Consider the following 21,022-nt stretch of genomic DNA (forward strand, 5'->3'; position numbering starts at 1 on the left):
ATTTTCATATTAACCTTAAGCACACTGACCCAAACCAAGTGGCACAGGCAACTTTTTCAGCACATTTTGCTACAATTCACTTATACTTATTCTGAGTGCATTGCGTGTTCTTACACCGCTCAAAACTAATATGGTAATATTAAAAAGCTTTTCACTACTGCCTTAGCTTTACAAGTCACACTACATAAGTCATGCAATCCTAAAACCCTTGCTGACATTGGCTGTGTGGCCATAGTACCGCTAGGACATCACATTCAACTTTTTATAGAACTCCCTCTCTACATTTCTTTGATACCTAACAAACTCCTCTGTATGTTAAATCTGTTAAATAGTTTCGCTCATGAGCAAAGTCATGGCTGATCAGCAATTTTCAAAGACCTCGATATGACAGCATTTTGCATGTCACACAACAGAAACACAGAAACATACATGTGCTAGAAATCCAGCTAAATCAACACAAAATGCCTGAGGCATAAAATAGAAACTCACTGAAAGTGCTTTCCAATCAGTAAAAAGCAGAAACCCTGTTGGCAATCAATAAACTTTTCGGGCTGTCCCACATACAGAAGAAAACCTGTGCTCTACAAGTTGTGAGTTCATTAAATAAATATGACTGCACATTCAAAATCTTTTAGGGAGGCCAAACATTAACTTTGGGTTAAACAATGTTATCCGAGTGCAAAGTAACATATACCACTGTCACACGGGTCCTTTCAATCCAGATTGAACCGAAGAAGCATTGAGTTTTCAAACGTGCTCAATGCACTACTGCTCCTACTCAGCATGTTTCAATCCCAATGGAGAAGTTGCACTGCCGTATACCAAATGGCGCCAAAAAAGGCAAATTGCGATTGGCATCGGGTAACCCTGTTCAGCCATAGCCACTGTCAGGTGAAGTCACAGCCATGCCAAGATCATCCACCTTAGCATAGTTGTTTGTAGCGGCAGGTACAATGCTTTGTTTAGGGGTCTCTGAGAATTTCTATTGTGATGACGGCTGCCATCCGTGCTTTTCCATCACATTCATCCCAACAAAGAAAATACTGCAATATAAACCTGCAAACACTGCTGTACTCAATACAATTATCGGCAGCCGTGACGACGCCATTTTTGTTTTCTAGGCTGGATTAACCGATGGTGTTCAGTGTACAAATGCAATTTCAAAAAAAAGTGGTTGCTGCCTCTTTCATAGGAATTGGTAAAACACGAAAGGTGAATCTGCCGTCACAGGAGCATTTAAATGTTTATTGCGCATTGATATGAACTTCAACATCACTATTTATATTATGTCGGTATTGCACCGTTATATGCAGCAACGTTAGACACTGGATTGCACGCACCAGAAATTGCGAAATTGCGAAAATCCAACTGAAACCACGCGCACCCGCAAACTGTGCGAACGAAACCAAACGGGTTAACGAATTCTTCAGTGACCTAACAGTCCCCCGCAGCGAAAGGAGCCTGATTTGCGGATCAGCAGTTGTCTTGTGGGTGTTTGGTGAGCGACGTCCTGCTGGCGGGTCGCTTTGGCAAATGTGCGATCACTTCGGCCCTGCTCGGTGGCGTGTACGGCAGACGCTTGTGTTGCAACAAGCTCAGTCTGTGGAACGCGAGAGGCAAAGTTCGTAGCTTGGACCGTGCATGCGTGAACGCATTCCGCAGGCGTCTCCTGTCGCCCCAAAGCAGTCACGAGCGCAATTCTCCAGTCGGTGTCATTGCCTTTCTGCCACACTTAATCCAGCAGTTTCTCACACAGGGCCATCACACCCGAAGCAGTAGGTGGCGGAGGGCACGGAGGGCGCCTCAATCCACACATGTTCCCCATACTCGAGGACGCTGGCATCGAGGCGCCAACTGTCCGTGCTCATCAGTGTCATGATGAACTACTTCGCTTTGTCTCTCCTAGACGGCAAGACCATCTGAATAAAGGTCGTGGGAAAGATAAAAGCCGCTTTCATGAACCTACCTGCGCTTGATTTCATAGCGCAGTTGGCCGAGCGTGCCGTCCCTCATTGGGGCGTGAGTGTTTGTGGCTCGAATCCGGGCGAAGCCGTGTAATTGGAACTTTTTTCTGGCGATGTCATTTCTGTGACAGACATGACGTCACAGAGCTCTTGGTGTACCCCGGCGCAAAACACTTGTGTGTTAACAGTTCACTGCATAGCTATTATCGCACACTTCACTCAAGTTATTTGATTCAATTATTGGCATTATTTAAAGTTGTTCATGTCTATAGCAGGGGTCTCAAACCCGCTGCTCGCGAACCTTTCGATTGTGGCCCAGCTCTCTCATGAGTGTCTTCGTTTATTTTGATTTCTTTTTTAGAGCACCCCTAATGTGGTCACCATGTTTGATGCATCACCATGCAACTAATATTTTATATTTCAGAATCGGTATCCAGAGTTTAGTCATTCTGGAGATTAGTATCAATGTGTTCCTCGAATCCTGACGCTAAATTACACCCAGAAATGATTTCGCATACATACAAGATGTGGGAAAAGGCTTGCTTCTTTAAAGTGCCAGTGTTATGAGACATTACGTTAACCCCCGCCCTTTTGTTTCAACTTTCTTCACTGTCCTCGCCCTTCCGAGACTAAATTTCATTTCTGCGGCCGGCTCAGTGATGTGAGTTTGAGACCCCTGGCTTATTGCAATATTCATTGGGGATGAAAAGATCACACCACCTTTCTGGTCACGCTTGAAAACCTCAATCGTGCTCGGGAAACCAGGATTAAGTTTGAGAAAGATCAGGTTCGATTGCGGATGACATTGCCTGTGTAGCAGCACCCAATCCAGATTGTGCTTGATCCAGATTGCCTCAATAGCAATTGAAAGTGCCTGTGTGACAAGGGTATTAGCTGATGACTGCAGTGTCATTGTAGCCAGCAACGCAGGCACAAGACGAAGACCAAAGCCACGAGGACAAACCTTGAATTCCTTCGGACACAGCAGTCTCGAACGAGCTCTGTGCAATGCTGCACATTCTTCTCACTTTCCCATGAATTGTGCTCTTTGCTCCAACCTTTCCACTTGATGTGGAAAAAATGACGTCCCTGGAGTAGACAAAAAAGTGAAGGAAAGTCTTATGGCTTATTTTGGGCAATTTTGGGCAACCAGAAGCACGTGGCAATTTTTAGCAAGCATCCAGCTGAAAAAATGCATTCTCAAAATCATAACAGCAATACATTAACTAGGCCCACATACCTAGGCTCTTACCACGTTTGGCTAGAAGTGCACAGCCGCAATAGCAAACTTTGGCATTCAACGTACCTTTTCTTCCTTAATGTCCAACACTTTCTCCACTTCATACACTGCAAAGGAAAGAAAGAAAAGTATATTGTGCATTTGATTGGAGATGCCATGGAGAATAAGCAACAATTTTCAGTCTTATTATTGCATTTTTCAAAATCAGCAGCTTTCGATATGGTAAGGAAACACAATAATGTAAAAGCAAAACCACATTACTAACATCGCCAGCCAAGGGGCAGTAATATTTAGTTAAACATCACGCTCATTCTCAACATTCATGTGGCAGAAGGTCCCAACACTAACAGCCTTGCTATAAAACTGCAGTTCGGAGGAACTACCTGAAAATTCGCAACTTATAAGCAGCCCACATAACAATCAGAGGCCCAATGATCACACTTTGCAAAGATTTTTTAAAAAGGCTCTATAAGTTCAGGTACCCAACTTACAGTGCCACAGTTGCGGCTGCACTAATAAATCACTCTCCCGTGGAACAGTAGGTGGTTGAGGGATAGGTCCAATACATTGTTTGAGAACACTACTTCAATGACTCCTTAACAGCACACAAGTCAGTAATGTTTTACAAGCTCAGATGCAGTACAGACTACACCCGTTACAGAAGATCCGGCCCTAACGGACTTCTAGTTACAACAGACAATTTTGTTGGTTTGTTGGTCCCCATGCATGTTAAGTGTAATTCCCTCCACTCATAACTGACCCAGCTATGCCACACTGTACATTATGGGATACAAGACTAAATTTTGGGTGAAAATTGTTCTGACTGAATTTCAATAGTGGACTTCTGCAGTGCGGCACCCGATTTGCTTTTGCTTTGTTTACTTTGGCGAGAAAGCTACTGTGTCTGGCAACATTGTCAGCCTAGAACGGGTTGTTGGTGCAGCCCAGCCAAGCTAGTGCCAATGGCTTTTTTTTGTGCGACCAGTGCAAGGGGAGCTGATTCAATTCTCTAATAAACTAAGCATAATCACTGCTGTTGAACACGCCGAAAAACAGATTAACATCGGCAAAAGTACGGGCCTGCCTAATCAGACAGTTCGCTCGACCATCAACAGCAAACATGCCGATGAAAAATGTAACTCCAGTGAGATTGAAGCACACTGCTTTCGAATACACTAAGTGGCAAACACGAAGATTGAGTCTGCACTCATCAGTTTTCTATGTAATAAAAAATGGCAGCATCTCCACTCCGTGAATGATGCCGAGGGTGCAGAGTACGGGGACTTGAAATGACATCCAAGTTGAGTCCCGAGTGACATCCGATTTGCGCCCCGACCGTCATTCGACTTGAGCCGTGAGTTGCACCATGACTATTCCCTAAATGAAACTGCAACTCATGGCTCAAATCGAATTTCACTTGATTTTTACTTGATGGTGGTGTGCGCCCAAATGGACACGCAAGGCCATTGGGAGGTCCTAAGGTACTCCGCACCGTTACAGGCGAGGGAGTAAGCCATTTGGCTCTTGGGTACGTACTAACTCACGGTCATAGCCCAATGGGTAAGACGACTGACACTAACTCTGTCTGGTCTACCAGACACAGGCTCGAATCCTGCCGGTGCCTGTGTAATTTTTTGTGATTGTAAATGCTATGCACACTAACGCGGATGGACATTGTGCGGTCCTAAGGTACTCCGCACCTAAAAGAACTCAAGCGCAGTGAAGTTAGCATTTATAATTTCCCCGCATGCACCGTTCCTGCTTCGTAAGATAAGAAATGCCTCAAGCAGGGAGATGGCTCTTGTTCATTGCGTGCAATTTACCACTGGTTGTGTGGGGTCCGACTGGTCTAACTTTCCATTTCACAGCCATCCTTCCTGAGATTGTTTTGTATCAGCTGTTTTACTGACCATAACGTGACCATTAAAAAGTGTGCAAACTGCCTTAGGGAACATCAGGCAGTGACCTGTAGTGTTTTATGAACGGTTTCAGGCAAACCTCCTACCTCGTCCCAAAGGGTCTGAAAAACGCCTGGCTAATTCTGTTGCCAATAGCTGGTTTTTATAGCTGGTTCATAACTGCCTTTAATTATATTCTTGTTTTATTTACTGAGCTTAGTATGGGTCGCTACGAACTCGACTGCATGTGCTAAGCCGTTTCCAGGTGCTGGTGCTAAGCTGCAAGAACAGCATTGGGCAATTCATTTCCCCGGCATGGACACTGTGCAAAGATGCTGCAGGTGTATAGATAGAATGCACTGTCTGTTGCATTTTTGTGCAATATTGGTCTAAGCCTTCACTTTACACTAATATACCACCCTGTTTGGGTACTGCATACTTCGGACACTGCAGACATTTTTCCGGATTTAGAGGGTCCGTTGTAATAGGCACGGTCTTGCTAGATGGGGCAGTGCTGATCTCCGCCCTCACAGGGTATAGCAGTGCCAGTTGCCTCCTTTCAAATAAAAAAAACCCCACCACTGGCATTTACAAATTATTTGCACCAGCACATCAAGCACTGATGTACACGCGCTGCCGGACATTCGACTTACTGCCTCCAGGCGTCCTCTCGTCCATGCACATTAGGATCGGGACATCCGTTTCTTCCTTGTTATCTGTTTTGAGGGCAAAAGTGATGGCTTCGCTTAAAATTTCCAAAATATAATAACCCAAATTTTAAAACCTGCTCTCTGCAAACATTCAAAAACTAAGTCCACAAAGATTTTTGGTGAAATAATGGTACAGCAAAGCTTACCACCCCTTGGTCACTGTAATGTAGGATAGTGATCTCTAAGATACTGATCACTAAGTCGTGTTTATGGCGAACGTCACACTCTTCACGCTTATGAAAATGAGACATGACTGCTCGCTGTAATGAAGGGGCCGTGCAGAGTGGGGGCCAATCCGCCGGTACCGGTGGCGTAACGTGCGCGCTAGGGAAAGCAGCATCGAGGAAGCAGGGAAGAAGAAGAAGGACGTCGGAAGCTGTTCGTTTCGGAGGCAGCAAGACGGCCACCCTCGTGGTGTAGGCCCGAGGACCGTCGCCGGCTCTCCCGTCTGAGCCACCGCCCGGGCTGTCAACGACACAACGGCCGACGAGACCACAAGAAGGTGTTGCGCCAGTCAGCGTGAGTGGTGTTCCGGTGGCATGGAGCGCGGGCAGCGAGGCCTCGGCAGGGCGCAGGCCTAAGCACTTCCGTCCCGCCGCTAGCCATCGGCCACCGTCACGTCCCTGCCGCGAGAGGGCAACTCCTCATCGACTTCACTAGTCTGCCCCGTCGCCATCCAGATAAGTACGTCTCCACGTCGTCGCATCAGCGATCGTCTCGTCGCGCGATCGGCGTCGGTGAGCACGTGACTTTCTTCATGACTTTGTGTACTGTCTTCCGCACTTGAATCTTCCCGCATCTAGTCTGCTCGTGTGCTACAGCGTCTGTTCCGGCTTTCTCCATTAACCAGCTAATATAATGTTGTGTGTGCGAGAACACAGTAGTCAAGTCTCGTGACTTTCTATGCGGCCCGGCCCAACATTCATCACACTCGCGTTCCTCTTCGGATAGGCCCCCATCTGGGTCATAATGCACAAGCAGGGCAGCATTACCACCGCAATAAGCTGCTGCTCTACATGAGGCTTTGATGCTGCCAACCATCCTTTCCACTCTACCACCGCTGATACAAACACTACAACTACTGACCTCGGCCTGATCACTGGGAAAGAAACAAGGCACTCGGTGCTAAACATTAAGGCTAAGCATTAAGGCCAGCCCTGAGCCTTCCTGGTTCGGGGGGAGTGTGTTGTGATTAAAGAATAGGATGGAAGCAGGAAGGGGCCAATAGCATGTTGTGAAGAGGAAGACGAACCTGTACCCACTGCCTGGCTTAGAATGTGCTCCGTTTTTTCCAAGAGATGTGGACACCTTGACTGCGCTTTTTATTCTAAATCCACCATACTATTCATAATTACAGATGAATGGACGCAACGCCACTGATAGCTGTGTTGGCCATGGCTTCAGCAGTTTCAGTGAGTGGTAGTGGTTCAGCCAGTTGGGTAAAATAAAGATTAACTGCTAGCTCTCCCCATGTGAATTGCAATGCGGGCATGGAAAACAAACCTATCACAAAACACTATCTATGGCCACAAAAAAAGAAAGAAAAACAGGAAAACTTGAACCTCGGCACACTACATCCGTAAGTGGAGGCGCAACCTTTACACCAACGATTGCCATGCGGGCATGGAAAACAAAACTATCACAAAACACTATCTATGGCCACAAAAAAGAAAGAAAAACGTGAATATTTGAACCTCGCCGCACTACATGCGTGAGGGGCAACCTTTACACCAAAGACTGCGATGGCCATACCAAATCATGTGCAGTATTTACCAGTTTTCATTCCATCCCAACTATACCCTAGTAAGGAGAGTTTTAGCATACCATTACCGTGATTAAGTTACTGCCTACCGTGATTGCGGGATTTCACTGTGCATGCATGAGCAGTTACTGAAACGGTAACTTACCGACACGTTTTACTGTCGCCACCGAGCTGCCTGAGTAGACGGAGTGTACACTCGAGTCCGGATTACAGCAAATGCACTGCACTATGCATCTAATGCTTGGTACAGCCAATAAAACTAACCCTCGTTGATGCTGTTTATTATGTTACCATCCCTAAATTATGTTCAGTAGGAAAAACAACGAACTTTCTCAGATAAGTGATCAATATAGCCGCCTCTACTTGTGCAAAGCCTCGCCCACCTCAAATACTTCAGACGTGTTACTTAGTTCGCGAAGTGTTCTTATGCCTCCAAATATGTACTACACATGCAAATGTATGTTTCCGCACAATTTGTGTAACGTTTTACTTATTTTATGCCTAAATATTTAGCACAGGCCTGAATTCTACTGGGTTGGATTGGATCTGTAGCTATGCCTCTTTGAAGCAGGTTGGCAATCCCCCGGGAAAACCGTGAGTGTCATAGCTGGTTGATTACACTTCCACACGTGCCAACCCCTACCCTAGTGTTACCCATACAGGCAATTGTGCAGCTCCTCCACACCTCCAGCCTACATTTAGTCTGGTCAACGATGGCTGCCACTGCTTCTTGATCAAGTCCATCACGTGTTATCTCCACATTCCTGGCAGCTTAGTCCGTCCGAACCCCAATGCTTGCTCTAGAAACATCCCACTAGGCCGTTGTGGCTTCAGCCATGGGTGCGAAAGCACGTGCTCCAACCTTAGAGTTAATGCTGATGACTTTAGAGGAAAAGCTTCCAGGCCAGCCCATTTATTCAGCCATGGCTAAGCCAAAGCACAGCCATGATGCCACCATCAATGCACTGCCCACTTTTACCACTTACAATGACTGCTACCGCAACAAGGAGATCGCCGACTGACCAATTCACTTTATGTTGCAACAGCAACACACCCACCCATAAGTTCTTACACAACCAATTTTCCAATGATGATTCCAACTGCTATCAAAAGCTTCCCTCCTGGTTCACAAAGTCCGCTTTAAATTGTGACAATAACAAATTAACATATTGCACTTGTGAAATGCACTCATTCAAACAACACACAGCAAATACACACAGACACATTTACTGGCATCTACACTGTTTTTCTTCCACGCTAAACCAAGAGTGGTTACGTTATTATAGACAAATACTTCACACTATTCAGTCTATGGACAGTTGATTTAACAAAGACTGCTCTTTGGTGCATCTTAGTTTGGACTGTCAGGCTTATATTACTTTAATTCAGGTTGTATTTGGGTGAATTCATCAGTAATAACAGTACCCCAAGCCGTCCCATACAGGCAATGCTCTAAACAAGTTTTTCCATAAACTGACACTCTCACAGCCCACTGGACATGAGTGTACAAAAAACACCAAGGCACGTCAATAAGTGACCTGGGAAACATTTACGTCCAAACTAATTCCCAGGTAAAAAGACAACAATGGGAATTTCAATCAGTAATGCATCCTAGCACAGCCGTTATTTTTTAATAATGCTGAACGAGTAAAATGTCCGTGGTAAGCATTATTATCAACCACCCCTTTTATCCAGTCGCAACTGGTTTCAGGCTGAAATTTTTATGCATTTGTTAAAGGGACACTGAAGTGAATTTTCCAAGCTCCTGTTCTTGCTTGCACACCATAGACTGGCCCAAATAAACACACTTTTCGGTGTTTATCTGGGCATAAGGCAGCATTTATTTTATAAAGCCTGAAAGAAGAAAGAAAGCGTACCATGCACAGTTTGCGGCGGCTGCGCCAACTAACCGCAGTGACGTCAGGTAAAGGTGCTATGTGATTGGACGATGTCCAAGATTAGCATTCAAACAAGTTTCGGTTATGAGAAACAACATCTTTGGCATCCGATGTTATCGTTGGATGGGCATTTTCGATATCTCAATAATTGCCATACCGAACTTCTGCCATATTGTCAGCAAAGTACCTCAGATAAGCCTACCAGCATGGCTTGGAATCGTAACAATCACTAGCTGAGGTGTACCCGGTAAATGGGCACCCTTTGCGTCACCGCAGACGCTCAAATGCAATGCGCTTTTCCCCTATCTTTCGAGCTTGCCTGGCTCATGCCTGTATCCTAAAAAAGCGTGTTCACACCAGGCCAAGGGTCGGCTGATTGGGAACTGTTCCCACTGCCCACAAACAGTCGGTGCTTATGGCAAGCCAACGAGAACTTGCTAGCGCATCAGTGTCAATCTGTGCGCATTCTGCAACTCGCTCGTGGAGCAATGAATGTTGCATGCAAAAATGGTGAATTCAGTGTAAAAAACACTGCCCAAAAACAAAAAAATTACCTTAAAAAAAAGAAAACCCTGCACCCTCGTAGGTTCAAACTTGTAGATTTAAACGTAGCACTGCAGACCATTCGGCCACAAGTCAGCGCTGCCAGTGTCGCAAATATAAAGTATATAATTTGTAGCCAGTTTACATTTTTATATAGTTTGAGCATTTTAAGCAGCTTAGATGACTATTTCTTGTATAGCACCTGTGCAGTAAGCATCCCTCAAATTTCCACAATATCGCCTGTCTAGCAATTGCATTTCTTAGACGGAAAAGCGTTTGCAGATGTGTGGTCGTGCTGTTCCCCAACCGCAAAAAAGTGCTTCCTGCCGCCTGGTTTTACACTGTACGGTAATAGTTTCGGCTGATTTTATTTCCTTAGTACCTATGTTAACTTCGATGACTTTCTCCCGCCTTCAATTTGCCGTACAGTTTGCTGCTAGCGAACCAGTCAGCAAAGCGTGGCATGTGTGCTTGTGTAGAGCTACTTGGACTTAGAGCTTGATACAGTCTACACACTAACAAATGGAAATCGTGTCGTGGCTAAGTTTCAACTGAACGAACGAATTGCAATGATGTGCTGGCAGCCGGCCGACTAAACACTGGGCCAACAGATGCTGTCAAAGGGTCAGCGAGCCAGGCAGTAGCGCAATCAAGCCATCGTTTTTTGATGTCTTGCAAAACGTCATTGAAAGTGGCACGGAGGATGCAAAGAGGACAGCATTTTTAGATTTATTTTTCTACTGAATAAAGTCGCGTAAATGCAGCGAGAGTGGTCAAAACATGGCCTAGAGACTCCAGACTACAATTTTCGGTAGTAATCCCACAATGTCTACAAATCACTTCAGTGTCCCTTTAAGCAGAAGGCAAACAAGCTGTGAGAGCTAATCCCTACATCAATATCTGTGTTCCTAACAGTACTTCAGCTCTAGTCTGGGAGAACATTGTTGCGGCTCTTTCACTGCAGCTGAAGAGCAACACTTGCAATTGCATTCACTGATATGCACACAGTGTTTCTGATTGAGACCCAGGACAAACAAAATTAGTGCATTAGTTGTGGTTGTCAGCATACGACGTGCTTGGCAAATGCATACCACTATCTGCACTGAACTAAATCAGTGCATTCAATGGTATTTAAGCAACGTGCAGAAACTGCAAAAAGAAAATTGACACGCTTGACTAAAGCACGTCCTACAAAAATCAAGCCGCTCGGCAGCGATGGTGGAAAGCATGACGTCAGTAATAAAAATGCTACAAATACGCCTCATTGACCTTCTATGGAGAGACAAAGCCCCGAACCTCCTTGCATTCCCCTCGCTCACACAAAGGCGGAATTCGGTCACCGAATATCTCACTACCACAAAACAGTTCACATCCCGGTCTTTTGGAGAGATACTGTTCCCTGTTTCGCGAGATGTGTCCCACTCAAGGGAAGGAAACATGTGGCAAGCAGCTGAGCATGGGCAAATCTGCCAAGCTCTGGTTGAGCAGCCTGTTGGTTTCCAGAAATGGATAGGTCGTTCTTTCACGGCCAACAAAAAGTTCAGTAACAGAAAACACAACATAATTATGCTTGAAATCAATGTGTAGACAATAACTTCTGGCATAAATGAACTCCTACGTAAGTTGCCTGTCATGGCTGACGGCAGCCATTAGCCCATTGCAGGTTCCAAAAAAACCTTTCCGCAGCACTGCCACTAACCTGTTGAAAAAAGTGGTCCAACACATAGACAGTGAATGCACAAGTAAAACCTTTAAGGGCACTGTGAGCGGCACTTCTTCCATACCATGGTGTAGTGGATAAAATACTTGCCTCTAACGCGAAAGACTAAACACCTCAAAATTTATTTCCTGGTGCAAGTACGGCACATATCTTCAGCGATGTTTTTGATCTTCTGGGTAATGGGTAACCACATGGAGCGCCAGCGACGAACGACACAAAAGACGAAACTCTGTGGGTACAGCAAAGAGGTAGTTTGGGCAACAGGGACGAGTGAAGAAATCTATGCACTGCCACCCGAGGCCTCTGTTGCCATCGCTCATCCCTTTCACTCACATGTGGGTTGCTTCTGGCTGGCCAGAGGTGTAATTTTTTTGCTCATCTTTGCTGTCCTGACTACCTGTTTGCTGTACACAATAAGTTACATTTCTTGCATCGCTCAATGCTGTCACTGATGTGGTTAACCCTACTGGTCAAATAAGTGCTTTAAAAATATACACAGAAACGCTGCGGTTTTTGTTCCCATACTTTGTTGCTTAAGCACCTAGCGACTGCTGTTAAGAAATTCATGTACCACAGGTTTCCTAGAGAGTTTGTTGCCGCTTAAATTCAGCAAATGCCAGTCTATATTAATTCTACTTCACAGCTGAAGCCCTATACAACGTATGTAGTCATATTTTTATCTATGTATATACTTACGCTCGAATCACGTAAAAAGGTGGAAGATAGAGCCTTCCTCTTTATTAAACTGCATGTACGGTGCCTATAAAGACTATCTCCTCAGCCACACATGTATGTGTAGTGGTGAAGCCGACTTGGGGGAGCTCGCCAAGCCCCTCTCAAGTCGGTTTCGACCACGTTAGCAACCTGCCCATGTGCGGCAATTCCTGTGCACCTGCATATCAAACACCCCACCATATATCCCCCAGCATACCCACACTGCAGAAAACATCCACCACTGTACCACACCAACTGTGCAAGAGCACACCAGCAGACCCCCAGTATTCACACCCCAACACTCTAGCTGTAAGAGACCGCACGGCGCAGCTCAAACCCGGAGGACCAATGACAGTTCGTGAACCGGACATGCACGAGAGCAGCGGCTGCACGAGTCCTGGACTGCAGGGCAGGCTTCTCCTGCTTTCGAGTGCAGAACTACTCTCACTTCAAATAAATGAAGTTTACAGTCACACTGTTACCTAGGTTTACAGTACTTGCTCACTTTCCGTAGCACGTGAAGAGAGATAACTGAATCCATTTTATACAGCTTTTCCACTCTCCACCATTAACATTCTCAGCAACCACATAGCAAACACTGCTGCACGACTCACCCTGAATGGCTAGTGTGTGGATGACAGGTGTGATCATTTGCTCTTCTGCAGATGCCTCAGTTGTGCTGTCCACACCAACTAGAAAAGGAAATAAACTTTTATCTTTCCATAGCTATCCCGGTCTTTGTTAGACTACCAATGGTGCCTTGTTCACTGAGAAAGAAATAATTAGATCAACGATGCCTTGTTTTCTTAGAAAAAAACAACTAACGCTGCTATTTCTCTCCTGTTCCTCCCGTTCTTTTTTCATGCCACTGAAGAACACAACTAGAAGTGCCGGGCCAATGTCAAACGTCAATACTCAAACGTCACCATGTTCCCGAGTGCCTGTTCTCATTGGCTTTAACTTTGGCCTAAAAGATTTAAAGAAACTAGAAAGAAGGTGTGTTTGGACGCCATCTCAGTATGTCACCGCCCATGCACAGTTTGAGAGCAGGACTCGATAACTCCGATACCACTCTCGAAGTCATGCAGTCGTTTGATACCAGCTGGAGATAAATCAGGCATAATTTCTCAAGATGTCGGTCGGTCGCGTTGTTTCAAGCCAATCGCACTATTAATGTCTGATTTTGCCACCGGCAGTTGCATATATGGTCGCGGGTTCGATTCCCGGCCGCGGCGGCCGCTTTTCTGATGGAGGCGAAAAGCAAAAACGCCCGTGTGTGCGAGATTTCGGCGCACGTTAAAGATCCACAGGTGGTCAAAATTAATCCGGAGCCCTCCACTACGGCGCGCATCATCGCCTGTGTTGCGTCGGCGCGTTAAACCCCCACAATCAATCAATCAGTTGCATATATATATATGTTAGTGGTAAGTAGGTACTGCTCATTCGTACACCAGAATGCATGCATGTTTTCATTGCACTTGTACACAAAGCAAACAATTTACAGAAATCGAAACTAGGTCAGAGCCTTCTGCCTGGGCTGCGGCAGCCTATCTTAAAACGTTTCCTAGCTGAGATCTGCGTCTTTCCAAAAGTGCATGATCAGAAAAAGTACCCCCATAGATTTATTTTACCCTGAAATGTCTCTGCTTCCTAGGTGCTTGCTTCCAGAAAATGCTTTACCCCCCCCCCCCCAATCTCATGCTTCGCCCTTCAAGATTCCTGACATCACAAAATGCAGTGCCGGAAAGTGTATGAGACAACGATACTTGTTTTCATGGTTTTAGCATTTTGTGCACGAATCAGCAATTGCGGATTTAGCGAGTGGTATATTTGTGTTCCCGACACTCTAATATACCCATCTCGGCCAACTTGCTGTTGCACTTTAGTGTCCCTTGAGTACCCTGCAATGGAGTCCCATAAAGTTTAAAAGAACCTCACCATTGGCTCAGACACCAGGATTGTCATTTCATATCGCAAGGTTATGCCTCCCACCAAAAAGGATAAGGGTTGGTGCAACCCCTCCCCCCATTCTTGGTTACGTGGTATTGCAGAGAGCGAAGTGGAGAAATGTAGGTGCCCTTGCCTAGCTCGAGGCTATGGTGGCACCACTTACCAGTCTTGGATTGCTCAAGGTGCCTCCTGTGGGGTCAGCGTAATATTAAAGGCATGCGGTTGAATACCTGTGGCTGACTGGCTACGTGGGGGAACTATCAGTGTTCCGAACAAGGTCGAAAAGGGGGAACCAAAAAAGTTTATGGGACTGCCCAGCTAAAATGCTAAGGCACCTGTCCGCCCTATCCCTTATCTCGGTCTTTCCATCCCTACAATGACTCCTTGGCCAGAGCTGTAGACAAGAGAGGCAACCTGATGTGCGAATAAGTGTACAAAAGGGAGGAGCAGTGATCGCTAACACGACTGCGTGAGCCTTTCAGAACAGATCTCAGCACATTGCTGCCCACTCTCCCTAGAAGTGCACAAAAACCTAGAAAGCATGGAAGGGGATGGAAGTGGGGACAAGTTAGGGAGAAACCACGATAGTTCCAAATTAGCAGTAGGACACCACAGACAACAGCGCAAAATAACAAGCTGAAAGAGCGTCAAGGGCAACCCATTAACCGCTAAGCAGCTCAAACTGCCTGAAGTTTGCCTAGAATAGTGGAGCGAAAACACACATACACGGTTGCAAAGCTGCTCAGCCATCGCGCAAATGCTGCCATATGGGTGGCATGCAAGGAAACATCACATACCAGCAGCTGCTGACATTTACAAAACAAGATGGAACCTAGAAGGAGACAGACGGCTCACTAATAATGATGCAAAAATATGTATAATATAACTCATTTCAGAGCAAAGGTACACAAAACTAAGGGAGAACACGGAACAAGCACTGCATCCCGTTCTGTCACGTATAATACCTGCAATACTAAGAGGTAACACGGAACAAGACCTGCGTCCGTATAATGCCTGCAATCAATGAAAAAAAAATTGTAGATCCTAACCTGGAAATATGTTTTCCGTCTGGGATCCTTCACTGATGGAGAAGCCAAGGCTGCACTGAATGCCTGAAAAAAAAAGTGTGATCAGTAACGTAACACAGAGACAAGCTGAGGAGGAGAGCTACGGTGATACCTATTCCAGCCATGGGAATGGTTGCTTGGGTCCTTTGGCTGGAGTACACTGCACGGTGGCCGTGCACATCTGCAGGGACAGCTCCGGAGAAAGCCTTGAACTTCGACCTGGTTGCCACACCTGGCATGCTTGCCATTACTCTGCAAGACGCACACGGCAGAAGTGTTATCTAGAGGTAAGAAACAAAGCGTACATGAGACAACCACCAGAAAAAATAGGGGATCGGGCCTTCAGTTCATCAGTCACACCGTAAACTCAATCACCAGAGGTGCTAGGCAGTATCAGCAGAGGTTATATGCAAAACAAAGTTCGCCCTCACTTCAGAATGAATGGTTAAAACAAACTTGTTACCCACTGCACAAGAACGGCCCACTCCACTCATGCATTACTCGGTAATCCGCCTGAGTGAGAAACATTTGCCACCTATCACACATCACTCTTACAGTGTTAACGAAAGAGACAAAGGAAGATGCTAAGGCACGATGACACTAGTGATAATTCCCCTACGAAAAGAGCGGTGGTCTCGAGTCACTTGCAAACAGGGCCGCCGTGGGCGATCGCCCAGCAAAATGCCTCTTCAGACGAAGGCTCGGGCGCTTTTCAGCAGCCATTCTGGTGGTTCTATCTATGACTATGCGCCGTAGCTACAACCCGGACGTGAGGAGCGCCGTAGGCCCTCCGGTATGATTCAGACCCCCTGGGAATCTTCTTCCAATTGTAAATTACGTCCCAGCTCGCGTTTCCTGTGACGTGCACATAAATCTCGACACTAGCGTTAGAGAAACGACCGCTGCGTCAGGTATCGAAGCCGCGTCATTGGACTCAGCAGTCACCGCGGCGGCTTCTTTACAGCAGCGTTTTCCCGCTGTAAGTTGAATGATGATCGGCTCAACAGCCGTGTGACCTCATGCCGCTATTTCAGACTGGACCGACCGTGCTATGCGTTGACACCAGCGCTCAGTCAACAGGCACTGTTGTCACTGGGGACGGAGCCCGAAAAGGGCAACATTTGCGATCGAAGAATAATCCCTACGGCGAAAAACATCCAGTTATATTGGTTAGGTAAACAATGTATACCGCGGGCCCACCAGCGACAACGTAGCTACACCTAGCAGAGCGGACAACCGTCAAATGCAACGTTTTTCCAATACATGAATGCATGTCTCGGGCAGACTGCGAGGCGGGGACCCCGCCCTCGTAAACAGACAGCGCCGAATTAATGACATTTAGAGCGAATGACATTTGCTGTAAATGTCATTACATCTGCCGTGTGACAGGGGTATTAAATACACGATGTTTTCAGCGACAGCACACACACGTAGATCTCACCGACGGTAAACCGAAGTTGGAGGGCGTGGCGTGAAACACTTGGCTAAGAGCGTTGTTTCGTGAACAGCCACTACGACGCCTTTTTTGTACGCTTCTCGGCACAATTTTCAGATAGCAAACTCGCACTAGAGCACACAGCGAACGCAGATTTCAATCACTGCATCTCAAACAGGGGAACGGCCATCGCCTTCACAGAACAGTCGCCTTCTTTGCTCCGAGCGGAAAAACAAACTAACAAAAAAGAAGCTTTGTCGGATTGTATGGATAGGATCGGATTGGATCGGATAGCCGAGTGCAGAGTCGTCACAGCAGATTGTGGCAGAAAAGTTCCCTTTTTTTTTTTTTTTGCGCAAGAACGCCTTTTGTTAGAAACTAATGAAGCCAAGCAGTCCAGTCTCGACAAGGAAGTTTTCGATGCATGGTATATTCCGGGATGTACCCCTGAAGTGATTCCTCAAATTGTTGCGCGGCAAAGTGCGTTGAGCCAATGCCTCGACTTCGTGCGCTAATGCGTTCGAAAACGTCCCAAACCTGCTGCTGGTACATTTCGAGGCAATTTAAAACATTCGCCAAAACATACAGGAGTAAAATCGGTAACTCAAAGCGCCGCATTTATCACCGCACCGACCTCTCGTCATCGCTTTTTGCTAATTTTGAGCGAAACTCTGTGTTCTTACGGCTCAGGCATGCTAAAAAACACACGCATCTTTCACGCCAAAACAGCGTCACGACGATGTTTTACAGAGATTCGTATCTAGTTTGGGTGTGTGCAAATGTCATAAAAGCGAGGCGAGTCCAAAAGGGTGTAGCAGACAAACGTTGTAGCAGACGACGTAAGTTGTGTGGAGAAAGGCGCAACTGCAGCGCTGCTAGTTCCACCTGTATCGGCAGCAACACAAGTAGGATATGCTGCAACCACGCCGAACAAACCGGACCACCGTCATTTCTTTGTCTATGGGACCGTCATGGGATTTTCGGAAGTAATGAGAAGCTCTTTGTGTATGATAAGGGGTGTGTATGATTTGTGCTTCGTCAGCCGCGAGCAGTGTCTCATCATGGAATTTCGTCAAGGAATTAAGTTCTTTCTCCAGTTCATTTTTTGAACATTAGATGCTGTGCGTGGTCTGTGCTTTGTCAGCTATGGGCAGGGTCTCGTGCCTCTCGGCTTTCACCACCTTTCACGAGGCTGTCAGCGCTTCGGTGTATGGACGGCTCAAGCGCTGCCTGTAGGGGCGCCACTGAAATCCCCCAGCAACCCGCTTCGAAAGCAGCCGCGGGAGGCTCCGACCCGCTCCCCACTGTGGCGCTGCTTTTGGGGCACGTTCAAGACTGAAATTTACCGTTCGCATGCGCTCGAAATACATAATAATGTGAAGCAGCCACTCTGTTCGCAAATGTGGTGTATCTACGAGAGTTCAGATGTTTCTGACGCGATCTTAGTGTGGTACATTCGGCCGAGCCGGTGCATGCACCGAGCTGACTAATTCCACTGCCCTGAAGCTACTAACACTGTCTCCGTAAGCAGAGTCTGCTCGGATGGCCATGCTACGGCTGTACTCAATTATGTAAATCGTTTTTCTGCGCTTACATAATCTAGCGGAGAACTAGTTCGCACCGCTCGTAACTGACAGCACGCCATTACGATTGCCAATATGATATCTCGGGTATTCATCACTAGCCTGGACGCGCAATGTGCCATAAATTTAACGAACATTGTACGAAAGAAGTACGGTGGATAGTACAAAATTATACTGAGGGATCAGCACCCAACAAAGAATTTCGTGGTGCGTCTTCCTGAAGCGAGTGCTGGTAACCATTCATCTGCTGCATATATCCTTCGCAGGCGCTTCCGTCCCGAGCTTCCTTCACTGTGGACGTTTCCCTCACGAAGTCGGCTACCGTCATTGGAGGGCTGCGCACCAGCACAGCGAAAAGCGTTTCACTCCCCGCATGAGGTGGCGCACCTTTTTCTCATCGCTCATAGAGGGGGCCGCGCGCCTAAACAAGCGCGACATTACAGTGAACTACAATTCGCACTTTCCAGCGAATATAGGTGGCGCGACGGGGTATCCAAAATGAAGGACGGGACGATGATCGGGACGTCGCGCAAGCGCGCGCGTCTGGAGGAAAAAGCCGATCCGGGCCCATTAGTGTCTCTTCACACCATCTTTTCCCTTGCCGATGAGCCACGAAGGTGCTTTGCCGAAGGCGAAGCAGTCTCTAACGCCAGACAGACAGACAGAAAAAACTTTATTTCGGTTAATGCCATTCAGGTCGCGCTTGTAGCCGGTGGTATCCACTCACCAGCGACCTCCTCAGCCCTGTCGATTAGCCGGACCTGATCGGATCGGAGCTGCGGAGCGCGGCCTCCCAGTGCTCCTCAGTGGTGATTAGTGGGAACGGATCCTGGGGGCATGCCCATATTATATGAGATAGGGTGGCGTGCTCACCGCACAGGTGGCAGGCTGCAGTGGGGTAGAGACTTGGGTGTACGTGGGTAAGACGGGTTGGGTTGGGGAAAGTGTTCGTTTGTAGCAAACGCCAAATGTGATTTTTGCGGTTATTTAATTGCTGGTCCGCCGGTGGGTAGATCAGGCGGGAGAGGCGCTAGTGTGTATCTCATTCGCCAGTCACTCTGTGTTTTGCGGCATCAGGGAGGCCACCGATGTCATGCTGAGCATCGGGGGATTGTGCCTGCAATCGAATGGCGTGACCAGCCAACCGCACTGCGTGAACGTTTGTTGGCACTGCAGGTTCTATAAAGGATGCTACACTTCCATCCATGCTCGCAAAATTGTTCAAGCACACCTTACGAATATTTATTAGGCGCCAAGCAGACGCAACCGAGGATTCAGCTTTTGTTATTGCCACTTGCGCACTTGTGTTGGGTTAAGTGCGAATAATGCGAGTAAATTATAATTTTGTTGGCTGTTTTTACAAGAAAAGATCCAACGGCGTTTATGCAGGTTACAGGTAATAATAACAATACCGAAACTAAATATCAAACGCTGACGCCTCTACGGCAGGGCCTGTTACATCAGCTGTGCTGTGTTTTTAGCGCGCTGTCGGAAACAACGATACCGCAGTAACAAGTTTATTTATTTATTACAAATACCTACATCGTCCACTCCTGTGGGGGGTTTGATAAAGAAAAAAAAGCAGTAAATTCAAAACAGTAATCACACATAATGCTAAAAAGAGAACGAAGCACAAACAACCCAACAAAGCACAAAATGCAACTGGAATGCAGCATTTATTAAAATAAACCAGCACGATAGTAAAAGAACAATGACGTTCTCCTATTAGTTCTTGGCTTCACTTTCTTCTCGTGCGTGCGCATAGGAATGTTATGTGGCGGCACGTCGCCTTTCTTCAACGACGGTTTCAGTGGCTGCCGAGCATCTATTAATAAAGGACAGACTCAACTTGCACGAGAAAGACACCACCAATAACGAGAGGGCGAACTAAACTTACGGATATTGCTGCAGAAGAAGTCAGCTTTCGGGAAGTGACTACTGCAAACCCTATTGTGTGGCTGACACCTAATGCGGAGCATAGTTATCCAAACCTTTCAGGCTTTTTCATCTCTGAAAGGTTTGGAAAGGCCATTTTAATCTTCGCCCGCATGACAAAGCCCAGAGCGGGCCAACATGACATTATCTGATACTTGCCCCAAACTGCCGGCGTCGGGGCTCCCGTGACGAAGCTGACGTGCTGGCTGTGGTTGGCGCGCGCTGCTCTGACGTGTGTACACATCGTGGTTTTGCGACTGACATCATGCTGCCCGGCGGGCACGTGAGGACGATGAAAATTTCGGCCGGTTTGGGCGGTTTGGGCGCGCGCGTGCGCTCGATCACACGCGCGCGTTCAGAGCTGCAGCGGTACGGCAAGAATGGTGACGTCACGTGATACCTCCTCTCATGGCGGCTGCTCGGCATTCGTCTAGTCGAAACCGAAACTAAACTGACATGAATACACAACGCCGTAAATGAAAGCTTAAGCTGCACTCGACCGTCTAATGTGTCATTCCATGATTAGAGGGCTGGTACGCATGCATAGCAGCGAAAAAAACGCAACACAAAATTTCCTGTCAGTACTCCTTTAAGGATGCGATT

At 46.8% G+C, this 21,022-nt stretch overlaps 1 protein-coding gene across 6 annotated transcripts in view; it reads right to left on the bottom strand.

Moving 5' to 3' along the window:
- Positions 1-21,022, bottom strand: part of LOC144158574 (histone-lysine N-methyltransferase SUV39H2-like) — a 60,338-nt gene that overhangs the window by 17,291 nt on the left and 22,025 nt on the right. For 2 of the 6 annotated variants that reach the window (XM_077689541.1, XM_077689539.1), the window contains 6 exons: positions 15,579-15,718; positions 15,449-15,511; positions 13,063-13,141; positions 5,756-5,847; positions 3,271-3,311; positions 2,929-3,053 (listed from right to left, as the gene is read on the bottom strand). In XM_077689541.1, the coding sequence (XP_077545667.1) occupies positions 2,929-3,053; positions 3,271-3,311; positions 5,756-5,847; positions 13,063-13,141; positions 15,449-15,511; positions 15,579-15,718 (540 nt within the window). Of the gene's footprint in view, positions 1-2,928; positions 3,054-3,270; positions 3,312-5,755; positions 5,848-13,062; positions 13,142-15,448; positions 15,512-15,578; positions 15,719-16,907; positions 17,167-21,022 lie in introns of those variants that run through there. The other 4 variants (XM_077689540.1, XM_077689542.1, XM_077689544.1 and 1 more) reach the window with 3 other exon arrangements.

The sequence above is a fragment of the Haemaphysalis longicornis genome, unplaced genomic scaffold (genome assembly GCF_048455015.1).
Source record: "Haemaphysalis longicornis isolate Haplotype H1 unplaced genomic scaffold, Haemaphysalis longicornis Haplotype H1 scaffold_10, whole genome shotgun sequence".
NCBI lineage: Eukaryota > Metazoa > Arthropoda > Arachnida > Ixodida > Ixodidae > Haemaphysalis > Haemaphysalis longicornis.